The following is a 23,532-nucleotide window of genomic DNA, read 5'->3' on the forward strand; positions in this document are numbered from 1 at the left end:
AAGCCATAAGCACTCTCCCTTGCTGCAAGTTTCAGCAGAGTGTGGACAAGCGGGCACAGCTCTTTCCCATATACTGCCATACTGGGTCATTCCCCCCAACTCACTATGTGGGACCTCCAGTGGGAAACCCAGTCACACAGTCAATAACCCTGGTTCCCACAGTCTAATCTCTGCTTCATTCCCTAAGATACATTAGAAGCTGGAGATGTGATAGCTCAGTGGTTAGGAGCAGGGGTAGGGTGTGACAGCTCAGTGGTTAGGAGCAGGGGAGGGGTGTGACAGCTCGGTGGTTGAGAGCACTTTTTGTTTGGCAGAGGACCTGGGTTTGGTCCCCAGGACCCACATGGCGGCTCACAGTTGTTTGTAACACCAGTCCAAGCGATCCAATTTCCTCTTCTGACCTCCATGGGCACTTGGCATCACATGATATACATACTTACATACATACATGCAGACAAAACGTTCACACTCATAGAATAAATAACTCTTGAAAGGAAGGAAACAAACATAACCAAATATATTAGGCTACCTTGCCATTTGCCTTTGGGCTGTTGGGAGTGAAATTAGCTTCTTAGCATGATGGAGGAAGGTCATTGGCTAATAAAGGAACTGCCTTGGCCCATTTTATTGGTTGGAAGATAGGTGGGAGGAGTAGGCAGAACAGGACACTGGGAGGAAGAGGAAGTGAGCTCAGACTCCACAGCTCTCCTCTCGGGAGCAGATGCCTGAGAGAGACACCATGCCCCACTCCCGGGATGAAGCTCCAACCCAGGATGGACATAGGCTAGAATCTCCCCGGTAAGCGCACCTTGGGGTGCTACACACAGATGATTAGAAATGGGCTAAATTAATATGTGAGAATTAGCCTAGAAGAGAATGGGCCAAGCAGTGTTTACATGAATACAGTTTGTGTGTTGTTATTTCGGGGCATAAGCTAGCAGAGCAGGCAGCCGGGGTGCTGGGGACGCAGCCCCGCCGCCCTATTTACTACATTAGCAGCTGTACTTTTTTGTGTCTTTATTATAGTGTGTTATTTTATATTCTTATAACCATTATAAGAAACATATAAATTATAACCATACTTAGATCTAATATATTGCCTCTCATGCTGCTATATAAATAAACAAAAGATGTGTTTTTAAGGCCATGAAAGCCAAATATTTGGTCAAATAGTAGTCTACACTTTGTTGGATCAGTAGACTAAGTAAAGCTGATTTCCCTCTATAAAGCAATGTGGGTCAGTCTCATCCAATCAGCAGAACAGGTTACAGGACAAAACGGCAGGGGGAAGATGCGTTCTCAGACTGCCTTTGGATCTGAGCAGCAATCTCAGTGTTTCTCTGGGTCTCAGGTCTGTCTCCCAGACTCCCTGCAGACTTACCAGCTTCACCATCTCATGACCCACTTCCTTAAACTCAATCAGACTAGAAAGCCCCACATGGCACACTTTAATTCAGTTTAGTTCAACCCACTTTGTAGAAATTGACTGACCTTATAATATTCACCCGTGCAGTGCTTTGAGTCCTGAAGATACACAGCAAAACAAGATACGGATTTCCAACATCAAGAGTTCCCTCGTCTATCCAGGAGACCCTAACAAATCAACAAGTACTGTGTGTTCTAGGGGTGAGCTCAGTGGTGTGCACAGTAAGTTCAGCCTTCAGAGCATGGATGGCAAAACAGTGCCCCACAAAGGGCGGGACTAACTCTATTGCCACCGAGAGCCAATCGCGAGGCACAGATAGGTGTTCCCAGATGCAAAGCAAAGCACGGCTCTTACCAGGTCAGTTCAGCAGAGGTTCTCATTCTTCACGAGGAAACTACCCTTAGTTTCCTATAGTTTTCTTAGCTTCATAGACGTATACAACTTTGAAACTTTTTGACACTTAGCTTACACAGACATCGCACAGTATTCAAAACCATTTCCCTTTCTGCCCAGCTCTACATGATTTCTTCCTACATTTAAATTTTTATTATTTTTATTGAGGATTTTTGAAGCTAGGTCTCACTCTGTCGCCCAGGCTAGCCTGGAGCTCCTAGCAGTCCTCTTACCACATTTTCTATAAGCAAGACCCAGAGAAGTGGAGGAATTCCCCTCTTCACACTCTGGCTAAAATCGTAAGTAAGTTCATTTCCTTTAGCTTATTGTTGTTTCTAGGTTTTCACTACCAGTCAAGGAGCAAATCTCGGATTCTGGCTACACAGTGTTCACTGGCTAAGAGGCCGCCATGGACCACGGTGTCATCATGCGTCACAAGGCTGTTGTCTTTAAGACTGGCATGCCGCAAACTGCAGTTTATCTGAATCTCAGACTTGTCTTTTACCTTATCAGGCCTTAAACACCGAAGAATTATTATTTTCTGCAATTCATTCAGCGTCTTGTCCATTGGTTCTGGAAATTTCACATTGTGCGGCTCTTTGCTGTCATAGACCTCCCGCCACTCCTCTGTGTGCTCACAGAAATGCTCCCTAGTGGAAAACCATTGTTTTATTGAGAAATATTTTAAGAGATAATCGGGCAAGGGAAGAAATAAGACAGTAAGGGGACCATGTTAAAATCACTAGGCTACAGGAGTTACTCTTTTGTTATTGTTTGTTTTTTTTTCATGACAGGGTTTCTCTGTAGCTTTGGCTGTCCTGGAACTCACTCTGTCGACCAGGCTGGCCTTGAATCTCTGCCTGCCTCTGCCTCCCAGATGCTGGGATTCAGGAGTTGTTCTTGAGGGGAGGCAGGGAATGCATTCTATATAGGAACAGGTAAATAAACACTTCCGGCAGAGGAGGAGAAGATGTGAGAGAAGAAGCCAGAACCCCTGATTCAGGCGGTGCAGTTCTAGGGAGAGTTATGACATGATTCTCCTACATCTGCAGGCTCTGCTTCAGCGACCTCACCCAGCTGGGAGCTCCTCTCTGACAGATGTAGCATAGCGTCATTTCAGTCCTGAAAACAAAGGCCACTTTTTCTTGCTCCCTGGACATAGAAATTGTAACAGCTTCACAAAGGAGAGCATCATGTAAAGAGAAATGGAGAGTGATTCAAAGAAAAATAAAAAAAAAGCCAGAAGTGGGTTTTTTCCAGTGTCATCAATGACTGCCAAAAAAGAAATGTCATCATGGTCTGAAACATTTGCGGCTGATGCCCTCCACCCACTTTGGGTCTGGATGCTTTTGTGCTTGCTTGAGGTCAGGAGAAAGTAGCTGAGACAATGCCCGTGGCTCAGTGTTCCCTGCCTGGGTAGGCGGGATGGAGTCTGCTAGGGGTGCACAGGCAGGAGAGCATGGTGGATTCCCGCCACCATACACAGATACTTCCAGGCTGTGCAGTGTCCTGCACGACAGATTTAGTTATTACTCAAATAAAAAGGGTTTATGTGCTGCACGCTCCTCCTACCTGGTGGTCCCAGAGCTGGCAGTAATGGTACCTCCGCCATATTCAAAGGCGGAGAGTGGCAGAGCCAGCATCCAGAGCCGCTGCAACCAAGCTGCTTACCATTTTAAAAGTACTCCTGGTCAGAAAATAATTACAGATATGCAATAAAGACAGATTTGGATAAAAAAGACCTCTAAATGGCTCACAGTGTTGGATAAATATATGCAGTCTTGGGAGAGAGAAGAAAAATAATATTGACAGTGATAAAAGGAAGTAAATGCTGTAAAAAGTCTTTAAAGAGTCAGAGTACAGACAGTCATAGACAAAAGGAGTAAAGAAAAATAAGCCACATAAAGATGGAATATACACAGAGAGTCTGGATTATGTATATTATTGTGTTGAATTTTTTTGACTGTGAAAGAGCTAAGTACAGAGAGACATTTTATTGCACAATTTTGTTATATATATACATATTTCTGCTCTTGATTAATGTTGCGTTTGTCCAGCTCACTTAAAAATGTAATGTATAATTAAGAAATATAGGTTAATAGAGATAATCATCTATAATAGTGAAGCTTGTAGTCATGTTAGTTAGGTTTTCTATATATATATATATATATATATTTTAGTTAGATAGATAATCTTTAAACCTTTGCAAGACCTATGGAATATGGCATTTAAAATATTTTAAGAACTTAGGACTTTTCATAACAGTGAGACACATCTGCTCCTGGCAGCACCAATCTACTTCAAGAGAATGATGGGCATCAAAGAGGCTCCTCATGGAGTTTGTTAGCAATTTGAACAAGAAACTGTTCTTGCCTGGACTGCTTGATGTTATGCTGTATGAACTGGACATGCAGGACCCACAGAAAAATGACTGCTGAACTTGCCTAATAGTGAGAAAGTCCTTCAGGGTTCCTGCTTCATGAAAGAGTCTGCCATACATTCTGCAGGGCACAGAAGAAAGTGACTGACAAACTGCCAATATAGGTGGTACTGTCTTTAAAATTTCCTGCTTCATGTAAAAGTCTGCTGGATATTATGGGTGTGTAGGCTGAAAATGGATGCCACAATGTTACAGAAGAACTTTGGGTGACTGTCCAGGCAGCGAGATGTCTCTTTCAATTCTAGAGTTTTGGAAGTTGCTTACAAAGTACTTCTTGTTTACTTTTATAGTATATATACTATATAAGTATATATATAATTATATAATAAGCATATAATTATATAATAAGTATTATATATTATATATAGCTAATATTATATCCTCTGGAGTCTTTGATGGAGTTGAAGAATAGATAGTTATAGTTTTTCTTAGGTATGATAAAGGTTAGATATAAATATTGTAATTATAATTCTTGCTTGATAACTGTTTTGTTGTATGTAGTTAAAGTTAAAATCTTCTTTTTTTTTTTAGACAGAAAAGGGGAGTCCCATGTGTATGCTATGTACTGCCATTGGTTAATAAAGAAGCTGCTTTTAGCCAATGGCTTAACAGAATATAGCCAGGCTGGAAAAGATATAGAGTAGGCAGAGTCAGAGAGACGCCATGTAGCCACCCAAAGGAGACAGATGCCCAGGAACTTTACTGGTAAACCACGAGCCTCGTGGTAAAATATAAAATAATAAAAATAGGTTAATTTAAGCTATAAGAGCTAGCTAGCAATATGCTTAAGGTATTGGCCAAGCAGTGTTTTAAATAACATAGTATCTGTATAATTATTTCAGGTCTGGACAGTTGGGAACGAACAAGCAGACTCCAGCATCAGGGGGAGAAGGGAGGGTGGAAAGGGAAGAGGAGGGGAGAACTCCAGGGAAAGGGATAGTCGAGATGGAGGAAGGATAGAGATGAGAGCAAGGAAAGAGATATTTTGACTGAGCCATTATGGGACTGGCAAGAAACCTGGCACTGGAGAGATTCCCAGGAATCTACAAGGATGACCCCAGATAAGACCCTAAGCAATGAGAGGGTGCCCGAACTGGCCTTGTCTTGTGGTCAGATTGATGACTATCTTAAATATCACCATAGAGCCTTCATCAGCAAGTGATGGAAACAGAGGCAGAGACCTGCAGCTGAGCATTGGGCTGAGCTCCCAAAGTTCAGTTGAAGAGTGGGAGTAGTGAGACTATGAGCAAGGAAGTAAAAACCATGATGGGGACACCAATTGAAACAGCTTACCTGAGCTGATGGGAGCTCACTGACTCCAGCTGGACAGTGAAGGAACCAGCATACGTCTAAGCTGGTACCTCTCTATGTGGGTGATTGTTGTATGGCATACTGCGGGGCCACTGGCAGTGGTGCCAGGATTTATCCCTACTGATTAGCCTGACTTTTTGGAACCTATTCTCTTAGGATGGATACCTTGCTCAGCCTGGAGGAGGTAGTGGTGAGGGCCTTGGACCTTCCCCAGGGCAATGTGTCTTGCCCTCTCCAGGGAGTGGATGGGGTGGAGAGGAGAGGTAGGTGGAGGGAGTGGGAGGAGGAAAGGGAGTGGGAGCTGGGATTAGTGTGTAAAATTGGGGAAAATGGTTTGTTTTCTTTTTTAAAAAAAAATAAAAGAAAAAATATATAAAGATTTCTTTGGGTTCCTTTGCAGGACTGGAGCAATGATCAAGAAGATACACCCTTGCCAGTGATGAGAACAGGAGACAGAGATTGGTCTGGTAGTTCAGGACAGAGACCTTGGTTCCTGTACGTGGCCAGCAGCAGGAAATATCTGTGGTTCTGTGCAGGCCAGAGGCTAGAAACATCAGAAAAAGCAGGGCGGGCTTGATTCCTACTTTGGCTTTTTACCTTGTTTCTCTCCTAGATGGACACTCTTGTCTGGAAACTGTGAGGGTACCACTGAAACTGAGAGGCATCTTGGGTGAACGACTGGACCGTCCTGCTCTCCTCTCCAAGTCTCACCCCAGTTTCTGCATAAGCCTGACAAAACCCTCCTAGGCTGGACACTCAATAGCAACTTGATCCCTGGAAACTGTTCCTGCTGTCCAGGAGCTCTGCCTTTCTCATAGTAAGTTTTATATTAGAATCTATTCTAACACGTTTAAAGCTCACCCTTCTGGAGTTCGGGAATTTTGTTTTTCAAGTTTACAAGACAAAAACCTGGAGCCATGGACTCAGTGGAAGTTGTGTGTGTTTGTGAACGTATACACCCTAACTCCTGGGTGAAAGCCCACCAGAGGCCAGGATCCTCTGTCACACTCAGAGACCCCTCTTTTGATCTTTTCTCGGTGTCACTAGGGTAATTAATTACACACATTTCTTGCTCTAAGCCTTCCTCTGTAGAACTAAACCTCATGCCAGTACACTAAATATGGGCTTGAAGGGATGATTCGACCCCTGTGTTTCTCTTCCCAGCGTGGCCACTGTTACTTGTTTCTTTCATTGGTCTATCGCACTGTTACTTGTTTCTTTCATTGGTCTATCGCACTGTTACTTGTTTCTTTCATTGGTCTATCGGGACAGATGACAGAGCTGCAGGAGACCTTGCTTCTGTCTTAAAACTTCCTTACATTTATGTGAAGTGTTACAGTATGTAAAGAGCCTGTCTTTCTACTAACCAATAAACTAGAAAGAATCATGGAAAAAATTTAAATTACAAATTTAGTATTACCATTCAATGTTAAGTAATCAAATGTACACAATTACCTGAGTCCTTGGAAGACAGCAAGTTCACTTGCTCTACAAATCTCCTCCCAGCTTTTATCCTGTAGCCATTCTGGAGCGGGATTTTTTTCGGCACTCTTAAGACTCACTCCTCCAGTTAAAAGAAACATCAATTCCTGGTATTCTATCTCTTTCTTGGCCCTGCGTTCCCAAACAATTGTAAACTGTTGTAAACGGTTGATATTAAAATGGAATTATAGCAGCTTCTGTGTCCAAGCCTGGATGGAGTAGCTCAAGCTGTACTTAGCCTCACAACTAATGAGACAACAGCTGTTGTGGGAACTCAATACACCGCGCAGAATGTAGCCACTAAGAGACAGAGAAGGTGGCTTATGGTTGCTCCGCTGTCTTCCCAGTGACATTCCCCAGATGCAAAGCAGAGGTGGTAAAAACTAAAGCCTGGCAGTGTTGTTCAGACAAGAGGCAGAGTTGAGGAGGGCTTGTCAGTGGACCCATCACGCACTGCTGATAGTGGCTGTAGCTCTGCTGCTTAGGGACCTCTGCTCAGGTAAAGCTGACTCTTTACCTATGCTACAGAAAAGAATGTCGGGGTGGAGCAAAGTTAACAAACACACTTCCAAAGCAGAGATAAGGAAGAATAAAAAGGCACAGAAAACTTAGGGGACTGGGCAGGGGAAAGGAGTCTGCTGGCAACCTGTCAGAAAGGAGTCTGGGAATCTCACACAAGTCTGCTTAGTCTTTGAGTGCAGTAGAAACATCTTAACTTCCTCTGTGACCCTTGTGACCTAGGATTTTACTGTATCAGTTGTAATCCCACGTAAGGTACACTAGGAACTATGTTCTCATTTACTGAAAACAAAACCCTCTGAGATGTAACTTCAGAATGCAACAAAACCAGTACATTTGGCTACTGTAAAGATACAGAATTGCAACTCTCTTGGGAAGCCCATAGCCACACCTATGTATGTCTTATTGCTTTCCTTAGTGGCGCACTTTCTATTAATTCCTGTGTTTAAAATCCATGTTCAAGGCATCTTCTAGCAAACTCAACTCTGATGCTGGCCCATCCTGAAACTGTTTCCTGCAGTGAAGCCAAGGATCAATGACCCAGCTTTACCTCATTGAGGTCCTTGACTACTCAGTCTGCTGGTGCTAGGAGGGGAGATGGCTCTGCCCACCACTGCTGACAGAAATAAGAGATTGTACACACTTTAATTCAGGTGGCAGGGGGACAGAGAGAACACGTTTACTTAATGGAAAATAATAGCACACACCTCCTGTACACAGCACATTTCTAGAGAGATGGGTGCTTAGGTATATCTAGCAGATACAACAGTTCTGTGTTTTGAACGGATACTGTTAAAAGCAAATAATTTGTGACAAGGATTAAAGATTAAGCAATATATAATTGAAGTACAAAAATATAAGCTAACTTGTTTTATTTTTTAAATCTCTCTCTCTCTCTCTCTCTTTCTCTCTCAGGGTGTGTGTGTGTGTGTGTGTGTGTGTGTGTGTGTGTACTCACTGCATTCATATATGTGAGTATTGGCACATTTGCCATAATACATGTGTAGACGTCTGAGGATGACCTGGGGTACTGCTCTTTGCTGTCCAACCTGTTTGAGATAGGGTCTATTTGTTTGCTGCTTTTTATGCCAGGCTAACTGGCCCATGAGCTTCGTGGGTGTCCTCCTGTCTCCACCTCCCACCCCACCCGAGAGCTTCCGAGCCACCTCTACGTGGTTACCAGAAATTCAGATTTAGGTCCCCACACTGGCACAGCGACCCACCTCCCGAGTCATATTCATTTTTCTTATGTTAAATCAATTTCTTTTGTAAGTTAAATTTTGAGGTGGTTTTATGAATTCACTGTGCTCAAAGGGCACACACATCCTGATCTCAAGTAAACATAATTTTTTTCTTTCCATCCTTGTTTGAGATGGCTTTAGGAAAATGAACAATATACAAGGCAGACCTATAGAATAACACCTGACTTTAATGAGTGGATAGCTATATAGATAAAAGGTAAAGTTTGACATCTATTTTAGATTAAACCCACAGATCTGTTACGTCTGGCTTAGATCTAAATGTAAAAGGAAAATAATGATATTTAAAGATAATTATGAATATCTTTATATCAGTGGAGTTTTCACTAAGCACAGACCACAAACCAGACAATATTAAAATTAAGAATTTGTATTAATTAAGAGAATGAAAAGGCATTCTAGATAGTGAGTGACAGTCACACATTGCTGATGGGTTTGGATCTATATTATATAAAGAACTCATATAAGTCAGTTAGAAAACAACAAAAATCCAATAGGAAAAATGGAAAGTGATAAAGATTTCTAAAGTCCCTGTGCGCGCACACGCACACACACACACACACACACACACACACACGCGCGCGCGCGCGCACACACACACACGCACACACACACACGCAGCTTGACATCATTAATCATGACAGAGATAGAAGTTGAAACCACAAAGGAATAGTGCTTATCGCATACTGAGACATATTTCGAGATGACAATAGATGACCATACTTATAAACCAGCACTTGGGGGACTGAGGCAAGAAAGTTCAAAGCCACCATCCAGCCATTGAGGACCCTGATGCGAAGAGAATGATACAGGATTTGGTGCAGACCTAGAACAACAGGAACTTGACTGCTCAAGGGATACAAACTGGGGCAGGCAAATAATTTACATGTTTCTTTCTAGATCTCTTCCAAACCCAAGTGTGTGCACTAGAGCACCAAGATCTTCATAAGCAGTGTTTGCAGCATTGTCATTTAGATGATGCCGAGGGACAAAAACAGACAGAATGCCTACTTTTGGATACTGTTTATATAAAAGCAAAACTAAACTGCAAGATTGGAGAACAGAAGAGCAGTTACCCTTAGGGGCGGACAGGGGTGAAGCTCACAACAGTTCAGGGATGATGAGACCATTCTATTTCCAAGTTTACCTTTGTGATATATAAACATTAAGTATTAAAAATAAACACCAGAACATCAATATTATCGTGGAAACTATTGTTATGAGGGAAATACTGAATTAAACCAAGCAAGGCATTATCCTATTCTCTAAGAAGTCATTTTGTAGATTATATTGCAAGGCAAGCTTTTGAAGTAAATAAAATATGAAAATACAAGTCACTTACAGAAGAAGATTGGCACATAATAAAAAGGAGAAGAGTAGCTTGTCCTTCTCGAACAGCGATCGGCAAATGTTGCAGTATAAGTTGTATGTGAAGTGGTCATTCAAATATCGCAGGCGCTTTTCCAAAATTTTGGATTTGTTACTAAAACGTTAAAAAAGAAAAAAATATGTTATCAAATAAAAATGAGTTAACTTATAATAAAATGGTTTAAATTTATTGAATTACTCATCACTAGAAACATTTGAAATTACTCATAGACAAATGTAAAGCTTTTCAAATCTGAGTATTTGCTAAGAGTCCTAATTACTCCATATCGTAACTGAAACACGTCAGTTCTTCATCTTGACATTCCTCCATCATGAGCACTGTGTAAATTCACATTCTAAGCCACAACTGGGAAATTTTAGGGATTTTGATTATTCAGGAGACATTGCTCTACCAAGAGCTCACATAGAAGAAACTCCTTACGGTATACATGTGAGCTCAAGTCCCATGTTTATTCTGCTCAGTAAGTGTAGAACTTAACAAATACAAGATGCTGTTCTCAACACTCTGAAAACATCTCACTTAATTCCCAAAGCAACCAAAGGAGACAAATATAATTATTATTCTTATAGAAAGGGTAACTTACTTTCCTATGGTTTTGTAGCTGGTATGAGGTAAAACGGAGATTGGAAGACCCTAAAACCTGTATATTGTGACAGTTAAACTTGGTTGTCAACTTGATGGATTTAGGACCTTGTTGTAAACTAACCTCTGGGAATGTCTGGGAGGTTGTTTATATATATATATTAAAATCGTCAGCTAAAAGAAATCTTGAAGCCAGGTGGTGGTGGCATATGCCTTTAATCCTAACACTTGGAAGGCAAAAACAGGCAGATCTCTGAGCTTGAGGCCAGCCTGGTCTATAAAGTGAGTTCCAGGATAGCCAGGGATAAACAGAGAAACCCTGTCCTGGAAAAACAAAACAAAGGGAAGAAAGAAATGAAGAAAAGAAGAAAGGAAGGAAGGAAGGGAGGAAGGGAGGGAGAAAGGGAGGGAGGAAGGAAGGAAGGAAGGGAGGGAGGAAGGAAGGGAGGGAGGGAGGGAGGGAGGGAGGGAGAAAGGAAGGAAGGGAGGGAGGGAGGGAGGGAGGGAGGGAGAAAGGGAGGGAGGGAGGGAGGGAGGGAGGGAGGAAGGAAGGAGGAAGGGAGGGAGGGAGGGAGGGAGGGAGGGAGGGAGGAAGGAAGGGAGGGAGGGAGGAAGGAAGGGAGGGAGGGAGGGAGGGAGGAAGGAAGAAAGGAGGGGAGGGAGGAAGGAAGGAGGGAGGGAGGGAGGGAGGGAGGAAGGAAGAAAGAAAGGAAGGAAGGGAGGAGTGAGGGAGGGAGGAAGGGAGGGAGGGAGGAAGGAAGGGAGGGAGGGAGGGAGGGAGGGAGGAAGGAAGGGAGGAAGGAAGGAAGGGAGAAAGGAAGGGAGGGAGGGAGGGAGGGAACACTTAAAAGACAGAAAGAAGAGCCAGATGTGGTGCCACATGCTTTAGTCTCAGCACTCAGGGAACTGGAACAGAACAATTCCCAGAAGTCTGAAGCCAGCCTGAGCTAATAGCAAGTACTAGATCAGTCAGGGCTACATAGTGAGACCATTTCTGTATGTTTAAATCTTAGGAACATGAAACAACTTTTTAAGTCTTTCTCTTTCACTTCCTCACACTTAATATTCTACAATGAAAATACTAAAGAAGTATTTGGAAACAATTAGATTTTTTTTAATGGAAAGGATGGTGAAAAATCCAACCTAGGGAGAATGGCTGAAACTAGGAAATCTGCCTACCTGTCATGAATAGAGTTGATATAGAGGTTCACAAACCAGATGAGAGAGTATTGGTACATGGGATCGATGTTAGCCAGGTCTGCAATGCTAAAGAATAACACTGATGAATGTTTAGCGATGGGTCTATAGCCTTCCCGGGACTCTGCTATTTTGAGTTCTGTTTTTTCTGCAACCTGGTAGAAGAGAAAAATCAAGATGAATGAATAGGGAGTGTTTTAATCATTTATTTTTCATATAACGAATTTTATATATATTTGAAAGTACTTTAGCCCAATAACAAATTACATGAACTCAAGAATATACTTTAAGTACATTCTACAAGAGAGGAGTTTCTTCCTAAAAGAAAGGAAAGGAAAGGGAAGAATAACAGAGGAGGAAGAGGAAGGGGAAAAAGATGAGCTTTACACTAGAGATTAACAGTGCGATCGCCCACCAACCATGACTCTCTCATCTGAAGAATATTAGTCCTCAATCTCCGCCTGTGTCTAACATGTGTCTATCAGTTATCTATCCTCTTTTGCTTTAATAGGTCAGAGGAAGGAGGAGAGGGGAATAGAGAACAGTGTGCACATGTCCATGTTGAAGATACTACCATAGCTACTAACGCTCAGGACAAACTCTATCTAATAGTGGTTTCATATACACTCAGAACACTTTTCTCAATTAGTTTCTCACACACTTAACTTCTTTGCAGTTAAATATTGTCATCGATATCCAACCCAGTCTGCTAGACTGATAGTCACTCTATGGGGAAAATGCTTAGAACACTGCCCCAACCCACCTTCCTTGTTTTGCTACGGTTTCCTATCCACCAGTTGATGGATGGGTTTGCATATGCAGCCTTGATTCCATAGAATAATCCCTTTTGTCGCTTTACAGTCAGGTGACCCAAGAGAATTAGAACTTCAGTCAGGTGGTGAATGGCATAAGTGCTAGCGGATAACGGGAAACTTTCTGTGTTGTTTTCTACATCTTAGATAAATGCATACAGAAATGAAGACAGAAGTTTTGTAGAAGAAACTGATCTTTTGATAGTGTACAGAAGCATAGAAGAGCCACATAACCCCACTAAGGGAAAAGACAGTGTGGAAATTCAGTGTTTCTGTTCAACTTTCAGCTCTTGATACACTTCATATCATAGGAAATAAAATATTCTAATGTAGATTTTTTTATTTTAGCTAGTCTAAATGGAGTTCTATTCTTTGTCAAGTTTCCCCAAAATTGATAAAATATAATCACAAATGGCCTGAAAGTTCTGAACCTCAGTCTTGATTATAAGGAGAAAAACAAGGTTAACGGCAATTGAGAATTAACAGTATTTTGGGCGAAGAAGCGCCCACCACTATGGCCACCTTTCCTCCTCTCTTCCACCCCCAGTCTTGCTTTTTGTCAGTGCCACCCTTTGGGCAGGTGGTCCTGTGGTGCAGAAGAAATCAAACTGAGCAAATCATGGAGGAAAAGCCCTGCCTCCAGGTTCCTGCTTTGGTTAACCCTGATTATGGACCGGAACCTGTGAACCAAATAAGCATCTCTTTCCCAAGTTGGTTTCGGGCAAGTGTTTCATCACAGTAACAGAAGTAAACCAGGACATCTCTCCTCTGATAATCAGTGTGGTGGTGGGGATAATGGGTTCATCAGTTTCCTCTGCTCTATAAACAAGAATTGGGAAGACAGACACCACAGGGTATCTCAGCCATGCTCTCAGATGTGGGCTGCCATAGAGTATTTATCTATGACATTTTTCCTTTTTGGTTCCTCAAAAAACGTAAGATAAGGGACCAAACACCTGCCAGAAGAATCCTTATCAACACATTAGCATAAAGCCAAACCTCTTGGACATCTGTCCCCGAGAGGAGCCACACTGGAAGGGGAGCAGAGGGAAAAAGTGAGTGATTAGCGCAACCTCTGCTTGCTCTAAGAATCAAGTGACAGGGGCCACAGAGCTGACTCAGTAGTTAAGAACCCCCGCTGCTCTTGCGAAATATCTGGGTTCACTTTCCAGGACCCAGACAGCAGCTCAGAACCATCTAACTCCGGTTTCAGGGAATCTGACTCTCTCTTCTGGCCTCAGAAGGCACCAGGCAATGCATGTAGTAAACAGATATACATGTATACAAAAACACTCATATATATGTATATGTATCTATATAAAAATCTTTGAAAAATTTTAAAATTATTAAGACTATTTTAAAAGAAAGAGAAAAGAATATAAAAGTTTTAAAGGTCCCTAACTGAGATGGTGAGATGGCTCGGTTTTAAGAGCACTTCCTGACAACCCGAGTTTCTCCCCAGACCACATGTAAAAAGCCAGAAGAGGTGGTTCCCATCTGTAACCCAGAACTTCTATGGCAAAGTGGGAGGCGGAGACAGGAGAATGAGCTGGAAATGTGTGATACAGAGGAGCAGCAGAAGTAACATGAAAGACCCAGCTTCAATAACGCAGGAGGAGGGAACCAATTCCAGAAAGCTGGCCTCCGACTTGCGTGTCCCGTCTCACAGACACATCCTTGGGGGGAAAGAAATGCACTATAGAAATGGCCCCTGCCTGTGTCATGAATTAGGAATACATTATCAGCTATAGACCACCTGCCTCCTTCCTCCACTGCCACTTACGTCTCCTGTCCTCTTTCTCTCTCCTCCCTCCCTTCCCCCCCATCTCCAATAAGCCAATGAGTGACAAGCTGATGTCAGAACTTCCCCTGTTGGTTCTAAGAATCACTTATTGCTTGGTCATTCAGGATTTATCTCCACATACCTCAAACTCCAATCACTAACTGGGCAAGACAACTTTTACAGTTTTTAGAAGAAGAGAACTAAACTAAACAAGCCCGATAGACTGCACACATAGAGAACACTTGTCTTTCTTCTGTGTACAGATAATGTGTGGATTGAACTAAGTTTAGATAAGTTCAGCAGTAAGATATCTTCTAAGCTTACAACTAGTCTCTAGGTTTTCATATTTTAGCAATTTTTTTTCTTGAAAGCCTACTACAGCATTTCCTTAGAGACTTGAAACAAATGGGAATGTTCAAATCCAAACATTTCTAGGAGTCGTTCTTTTCACCTGCTGCTTCTTCGTTATCTCGTTAGACATTATTTTGGCAGAGTCTAAGACTTTTATTGCACTTTCATCTTCCAAAATGTTCCCTTCTGAAGACGACAATGTTTCCAGAATCCTTGTCTCTATGTCTTTCAGCTGCTTCTTATTAGCTGCAGACTGAAGAATAAGGGCATTCCGTTCCTCCTCTAATTCTGGTCTAAGACAGAAACATCTGCTGTAAATTTGTAACAATTAACCTAATTTATACCTAAACATCACCTATAACATTTTGGGACTATTTGTATCATGTTATAGCTGTAACAAAAACTAACCAAGTTGATTATGGTAAGGGGAACACTTGCATACCGTGATGGCTCATTTCATGGGTCAATGTGGTATAATCTAGACCTGCCTGGGAAGGGAGTTTCAGACTGAACCATGAAAAGGAGAGAGGGAGCTGAGGGCAGACAGGCATGTATCCATCGCTCTCTTCTCATAGCTGGTGTCATGTGACGTGTTCATCCATTCTCTCGCTGATGTGACTTCCTTGCTAAGGACTATAAACGAACCGTGAGCTAAAATAAACCCTTTGTCTCCCAACTCCTTTTTGTCAATGTATTTGATCATAGCAATAGGAAATGAGAAGGCTCATACAAATATTGAGTTGAGAAGTTTAAACAAAGAAAACATCATTTGCATGCTTAAAATGTGAATGTATTAGATAAACCCTTATGGCATAGCTGGTCACATACAGGGAAATAAAAAGACTGCAAGGAGGAGTTTATTCATTCTTTGCTTTGTCATCAGTAACTCTTCTAAAATAACAGTCACAGGAAGAAGGACTGTTCCTCCTGGCTCTTTTAGTGAAAGGCAAAATTGGCATTAAGCATTAATGAGCAAAAATAGGATCAAAATTCAAAATAATACCATCTGGTGTAGAGTGTGCTATAACATAGGTCTTGTTCATAGTTAAAGTTTTGAAGTTAACAAAGCTACTTTTATATACTTGTAATTTGATCTCACTCAACGTGCCACTTAATAATGTCATATTAATCTTCAACTAGAATCAATTATTTTCTTTCAGAGAAGTTCTTTTTTCTTGCAGCTTTTTTGGGTATTGTTATTTTTTCTTATTTGAAAAACAGTGCATTTTAGTAACAGAAAAATACCAAAATATCAATAAAACCATAAAATTGCCTATGCTCTTACATACTAAGCAAAATAACTGCTAATATTCAGGTATATTGTGTCTTAATCTTTTCCTTTCTTTTTTCAGTTTTGAATACAGAGAGATTCATTCATCAATTTTTAAAAAATACAATATTACTTATACTACATATGTAGTTTTATATCCTGTTTTCACATCCTATCCCAAGCATTTCTAAATTTAATATTCTGTATAGGAGTCTTCGAATACATATCTGATTATATCTATGGCCTATATTACTATGGACAAAATTTCTAGCTCAGTCTGATAGAAGTCACAGTATGTATTCTGAATCTCATTTATAATAAAAGGCCAATATAACATGACCTGGCCTAAAAGTTATTACTGAAAGGCCATTTTAAAGGATTATATAATTGCTTTACTTATAATGACAAAACATAAACTTTAGTCTTTTCAAAATAGTTACAAAACAAAAATGCTAAAGGCTTACAGATATTCTCTAAACCACATACCTCTCCTTTGCAACAACAATGCCCAGTAACTGGTCTTCAAGCCCTTCCGGTGTTATCATGAAGTTGAGCAAGGACACTTTTGTGGCCAGCTCTGGCATGTAGTGTGGGTTTCTCAATTTTGTAGTGATATAAAACTTAAAATCAAAAGAATATTCAATAATGACTTCACCAAGCCGGATGCAATCAATACCACCTATATTTCAGGAAAAAAAAGCAGATAATCAATGAGCCAAAGTTACTTAGTCTCTTTTCCTATGTACTCATAAGGCCTCACCTAAGCTATAAGAAAAGAACCCTAAGCAGGCTGGAAGGGAAAACAGGGGACAAATGCAGTGGGGAGAGACGGGTAAGCAATGACACCGCAGGGCTCATCTTGGAGCAGCACAGACATAGTCTCCCTTGTCATGGACTTTTGTAGATCAAGATACTTTTTGAGCTTTTTTCTATCAAATTTTAATAGTGATTCCAAAATTTTTGTATGATTAAAGTTCACCAATGCTCATCAGCAGGAAGCTACGTCGTGGGTAATGTTTACCTGTGTCCAACTCTGGCCCACACTCTTGTCATCACTCAGAACTAAGTCCTAATCTTGACTTTCTGAGGTCAGTGATCATAAGATAGGGGTTTTGGTCTGGCTTCAACCGTGTCCTGCTCTCAACAGAGCTATTCCGGGTAGCACTGGCTAAGGCAAAGAAGGGGAGCAAAGTGCTGATCTTAGGGTGCCCAGTCGAGGTCACTCTGAAAGCCGCTTTCTTTGCCTACATAATAATACTACAGGAGTTCTACATCATCATCATCATCACTATTAAGCTTATGTATTGTTTTTCTTTCATGCCTCAAAATAATCCAATCATTTAGTTCTACCTTGTTTAAAAGTTTGTCTAAGTAACAGCGGCTCCAAAGAGGGGTCCAGCTCTTCACCAACATTTTCCAGCAGGAGTGGACTTCCAAACTGAATGCAGTTCTCCAGAGTTCTCATGTAGTCCGTATCTGAGAGCTTAATAACACTAAGCTGGTTTTCTTTCTCCGAGTTTTTGATCCACTTATTGGCTTGACCCTGGGGGTCAATCATTAAAGGCCTAGAGAGTAAGAAGAAAATTACAAGAGGAACACGTAAATGCTACAATTTCTTAAAATCTATTCAATTTAATTAAATGTTGCCATCAGCAGTTACAAAATATTTTGCATCAAGATTTATCTTCACAAAATCCCTATGATTATTTATGTATAGGTATGTAACAATATTAACTAAAGAAGAGGTCATCAATTTGCAAGAGAGGGGAACACAGGAGGAGGAGAAGGGGGAGAATATACAGTACATAATATATATATATATATACACACACACACACACACACATACACACACAGTATTCATATATGCAATGCTAAAAAAATTAAAAATTTAAATTAAAATAAAAAGTAGAAAAAGTGCCCTTGGCTAAATTGGGTGTCACAAAGCAAAAACAAAAAGGACTGCAAGGGGTGCACCCACACACTTAGACAATGGGGATGTTCTACTGGGAACTCACCAAGACCAGCTGGCCTGGGTCTGGAAAAGCCTGGGATAAAACCGGACTCTCTGAACATAGCGGACAATGAGGACTACTGAGAACTCAAGAACAATGGCAATGGGTTTCTGATCCTACTGCACGCACTGGCTTTGTGGGAGCCTAGGCAGTTTGGATGCTCAACTTACTAGACCTGGATGGAGGTGGGGGTTCCTTGGACTTCCCACAGGACAGGGAACCCTGATTGCTTTTCGGGCTGAGGGGGGGGGACTTAATTGGGGGAGGGGGAAGGAAATGGGAGGCGGTGGCGGGGAAGAGACAGAAATCTTTAATAAATAAATGAATTAAAAAATTAAAAAAAGGGGCTGGAGAGATGGCTCAGTGGTTAAGAGCATTGCCTGCTCTTCCAAAGGTCCTGAGTTCAATTCCCGGCAACCACATGGTGGCTCACAACCATCTGTAATGAGGTCTGGTGCCCTCCTCTGGCCTGCAGACATACATGCAGACAGAATATTGTATACATAATAAATAAATAAATATAAAAAAAAAATTAAAAAAAAGGGGGGGAATGTACGATGTGGGAGGAGCTGGGGAGGAATGGTGGTGGGAGGAGCTGGGGGAGTGGTGGTGGGAGGAGCTGGGGGAGTGGTGGTGGGAGGAGCTGGGGGGAGTGGTGGTGGGAGGAGCTGGGGGGAGTGGTGGTGGGAGGAGCTGGGGGGAGTGGTGGTGGGAGGAGCTGGGGGGAGTGGTGGTGGGAGGAGCTGGGGAGGACTGATGTGGGAGGAGCTGGGGGAGTGGTGGTGGGAGGAGCTGGAGGGACTGGTGGTGGGAGGAGCTGGGGGAGTGGTGGTGGGAGGAGCTGGGAGGACTGATGGTGGGAGGAGCTGGGGAGGAATGGTGGTGGGAGGAGCTGGGGAGGACTGATGGTGGGAGGAGCTGGGGAGGACTCATGGTGGGAGGAGCTGGGAGAGGACTAGTGGTGGGGGAGGATAAGAGACAGTAAAAGGATGAGTGGGACCAGAATATATTATATACATTTATAAAATTGTCAAGAGAATAATTTTAAAAATAAAAAGAATTTTATTCTTATAAATGAAAAAATTCAGTCTCACATTAGCCCAAATTCCAAGATTCTAAAACAAGACCTAACTAGTGTTAGATGAACTAGGAATTTGTGAGTCTGTGAGCTGTGCTGTTTTCAATAGCATTGATATCACAGCAGTCTTAACACATGACATCAGTTACTGTAATGTGAGAAATAACGGTACAAAACATTTGCTACAAGTTTAATATAAAAAAAATACCAGCTAATAAATGATTCTTACAAGTTTGTGAGTGAAGCTGTGTAGAGCGAGAGCCCACACCTAGCATATATTAAAATCTATTTAGGAATGCTTTTCTAGGACAGTAAATAAAAGCTTTGTGTTTGATAATGTATAACTGGTGGCTGGAGTGACGGCTCAATGAATGAGAGCATTTGCTGCTCCTTCCGAGGACCCATGTGGCGGCTTACAAGTGCCTGTGGCTCCAGTTCCAGGGGACCAAACACACTTTTCTGGCCTCTACAGGCAACTAGGCATGCATGTGGGTCATAGAAACACATGCAAGCAAACATTCATGCAATAAAACAAATAAACCTATTTTTTAAAAGAGTATATAATTAATTAGGAGAGAATAGAACAGTGGCTACTCAACCTGGGACCTGCTGGAGAGTGGAGGCTGCAGAAGATAAATGGGTAATATAATTAACTTTAATATGAGGAGCAATTTCTAATATTTAGAAAATTACTCTCTTTGAAAAAGAGTCTCTTCAGTGGTTATTCTGCCACATTATCATTCAATTTTAAATCCTCTCATTTCTTTTTTTGTTTGTTTGTTTTTGTTCTTTGAGAAAGGGTTTCTCTGTAGCTTTGGGGCCTGTCCTGGAACTAGCTCTTGTAGACCAGGCTGGCCTTGAACTCACAGAGATCTGCCTGCCTCTGCCTCCCAAGTGCTGGGATTAAAGGCGTGCGCCACCACCGCCAGGCCAAGTCTTCTCATTTCTAAAGCATGCCATGATTATACTCTTGGGCTCTCATATTCATCTGAGTGAATATGGGGTCCTATTTTAAGTCCTCACAACATCCTGATTTAGGCACAATTATTGCCCCATTTTATAAATAGAGAAGCAGGCAAGAATGATTTAGAAATCCTTAATTTGATAGGATAACTGAACAAATGGTGGACTCATAAATGCTGATGTGTTTATACAATGAAATATAATCCTCCCTGAAACAATGTACGCATACATGGAGTAACATGGATGAATTTGAAAACATTTCTGCTGAGAGGAAGATGTTTCATATACGTTTCAAGAAGTAGAGATGATGTTCTACAACAGACATAACTAATCTACGTTGAGAAGTAATTGGAATGATGATTTCCTGGGTGGAATGAGAGCAGGAAAGGAATTTAAAGGAGGTATGTAGGAGGTAGCCTTGCCCTGCATCTGGATGTATGCACAGGTGTATACTCTTTTGAACTCGCTAAATGGTACATTTGAGTTTTCCTATTTTGTTATATATAATTTTTTAACTCAAACAAAAAAATACAAAAGCTGATATTGATATAGTCGACAATATGCATGTTGGAAGTGGCTAAGAGGAAAACACATATCTGCAGCTCATCGGTAAATACATTTAGAAAGATGGGTTAGCAGAGATCTAGATGGATTCGTGATTAAGCAGCAAATAAAACACAGTGGTAACCGTAGAGTCTAGGGGTGACTCATCACACTGGTGCTTCTGTATAAGTCTTTCAACTTTTAAAGATTTTTTAAGACTTCCACATAAATGCAAGGAGACCCCTTATGTTACTTACCATCGTCTGGAATTATTAACAATCACACCGTTGTCTATGGAGAATGCATCTGTTGGCAGCCCGGCAATATTCCAAGCCCTAATTTTTACTGGGTCACCCAACGTTTTACTCAGGGAGAACTCCTCTGAACATGGGATTTTTTTCTCCTGTAAGAAACAAGAGTCTGATGGTCTTTTTTACATTATTAATTGAAATATTAAGTTCATAAAATTAAGCATATTTAATTGCTATAACTAAGGATTGTAAAAAACTGCATTGAAAGTTGGATTTTGAGAGTATTTTACAAGTTAAAGAAGAGGAAGGAAGGAAAAGAGAGAAAAATTTTCCATATTTTTAGCGTTCTTCCTTTCACTGTCTTAATCACCATCACATTTTCCAAATACACATAGAATTCTGCTCTAAAACAACATTTATTAAGTGTAAACCTGGTACCTTGCACAACATGCTCCAGTTTTCTGTGCACTCTTGTCGGAATCCAGAAGTGAAAGCGCCAAGGTAAGCTATTACTCCTGCTGACACTAAGACATCACCAGTTAAGTTCTCATATGTTATTTGAAGGTCATTGGCAGCTTGAGACCATCTGTGCAACAAACCAAAGGCAAAACCAAATAATAACAAACGATTGTATGGGAAGGGCTGGCTGGAGGGAAGACTCGGTGGTTAAAAGCACTGGCTGCTCTTCTAAAGGACTAGGGTTCAGTTTACAACGTCCACATGCTAGCTCATATCTATATGTAACTACAGCTCAGGGGATCCAACACCCTCTCCTGGCCTGCACAGGTACCAGGTATGTATGTGGTGCACAGACATACATGCAGGCCAACAAACAGATAAATAAAATTAAACCAACAATTACCACTTAGATTAAAAACTGTTAAAATTGCGTTTTCTTTTCTCCTCCTCCCCTCTCTGGTTTTTTTATTATTATTTTTGGTTTTGTTTTTGAAAACAAGTTATAAATACTATCCTCAACACTCAGCTTGCTCCTTTGGAGAGTCCCAGCCAGGTGCTTGACAACATGCCTGCTCTTCTCAGTCAGCCACTGTAACTGTGACCAACAACCAATAATTGTCCCCCCTCAAGCCTGTTACCCTTAGCTCTTGTTAGAAGCGGCAGGCTCTACCTTGATTTCTCTCCTCCCAGTCCTCCTATTAGCTTTGAGGCACGTTCCAGCTTCTTAGCACACAGTTCCACCTGATCTTCCAAAGCTGCCTTCTCCTCTGTTTTCTCGAGAAAAATCTTCTGTAAATTTTCCAGATGATGTTCTACTTCTGCAAGTTCTGCCCTCTTCTGATTCAAAAGCTCCATTGTCTCAGCTAAGGACTTTTGCGCCTCTGATAAGCGAGCTTTCTTAGGAGCCACCACCTGTTTGGGAATGATATGCAGATACTGTGTGTTCTATGTAAAAGTTAGATGTTATGGGTCAGACATGGGATATAACAATAAATTATATGTAATAAGTATTTAAATCTTACATAAAACAAAAACACCTATATACTTAAAAAATATACAAATCATTTGGTTTTGTAAACTATAGTATGTAAAAAAATTACAAAGCATTTTAATGTAAAGAGTATCACAATATATAGCAATATGTTTTAAAATAATGAGAAGTTATTATTGTTCAGTTGCCAATCAACTGAAAATGGAGAGAGGGAACCGGGTGATTCTGTTTCTTCCTTTTTGTTTAACTTGTTGATTGCTCTTTTGAGACAGATTCTTTTTTATGATTTTTATTTACTTTTTAAAATTTCATTTTACATTACAACCACAGTTCTCTCTCTCACTCCTCCTTCTGCCCCCCCCTTTTCCCCCAGCCCACTCCCTATCCACTCCTCCCAAAGGGTGAGGGCTCCCATGGGGAGTCAACAAAGCCTGACCCATTAAGTTGGGGCAGGACCAAGCCCCTTCCCCCTGCCAAGGCTGAGCATGGCATCCCACCATAGGGAATAGGCTCCAACAAGCAAGCTCATAAACCAGGCATAGTTCCTGATCCTACTGCCAGGGGCCTCAGATAGACCAAGTTATACAACTGTATCCCATATGCAGAAGGTTTAGTTGGGTACTTTGGAGGCTCCACAGCTGTCAGTCTAGTTCATGAGTTCCCATGAGCTTGGTTCACCTGTCTTGAACTCACCATATTTCTCTCAAACTCATGACAAATTCCCTTGCCTCACTCTCAGCATATGCTAATGGGGGCAGCCTGGTCATTCTGTGCCTTGAGCTTATTCTAGTACATGCTACCAATAGTTCCATCTCTCCTTTAGTGAATGCTCCTCCTTTCCTGGGTATATTCAAGTGATGCCTGTGTTTTTATGTTCCTTTACTAGACAAATTTGTAAAACACTCTTAACTAAATTCTCTTGATTTCCCAGGAATCTGGGCCATTTGGATATTCCATTAAAAAAAAAATCCCTGTTGAATTCAAGCCATTACTTCAAGGGATCTTCCTTCACTCTGAA

At 41.4% G+C, this 23,532-nt stretch overlaps 1 protein-coding gene across 1 annotated transcript in view; it reads right to left on the reverse strand.

The window, feature by feature from the left end:
- Dnah12 (dynein axonemal heavy chain 12) overlaps positions 1-23,532 on the reverse strand; it is a 163,687-nt gene that overhangs the window by 26,616 nt on the left and 113,539 nt on the right. The window contains exons 52-61 of the mRNA XM_041662692.1: positions 22,194-22,435; positions 21,503-21,650; positions 21,071-21,216; positions 17,566-17,780; positions 16,702-16,894; positions 15,046-15,238; positions 11,982-12,154; positions 10,173-10,313; positions 7,026-7,184; positions 2,325-2,469 (exon numbers count right to left, since the gene is read on the reverse strand). Coding sequence (XP_041518626.1) covers positions 2,325-2,469; positions 7,026-7,184; positions 10,173-10,313; positions 11,982-12,154; positions 15,046-15,238; positions 16,702-16,894; positions 17,566-17,780; positions 21,071-21,216; positions 21,503-21,650; positions 22,194-22,435 — 1,755 coding nt within the window. The remainder of the gene's footprint in view (positions 1-2,324; positions 2,470-7,025; positions 7,185-10,172; positions 10,314-11,981; positions 12,155-15,045; positions 15,239-16,701; positions 16,895-17,565; positions 17,781-21,070; positions 21,217-21,502; positions 21,651-22,193; positions 22,436-23,532) is intronic.

The sequence above is a fragment of the Microtus oregoni genome, unplaced genomic scaffold (assembly GCF_018167655.1).
Source record: "Microtus oregoni isolate MIOR12 unplaced genomic scaffold, Mior012 000013F_ref0000133, whole genome shotgun sequence".
Taxonomy (NCBI): domain Eukaryota; kingdom Metazoa; phylum Chordata; class Mammalia; order Rodentia; family Cricetidae; genus Microtus; species Microtus oregoni.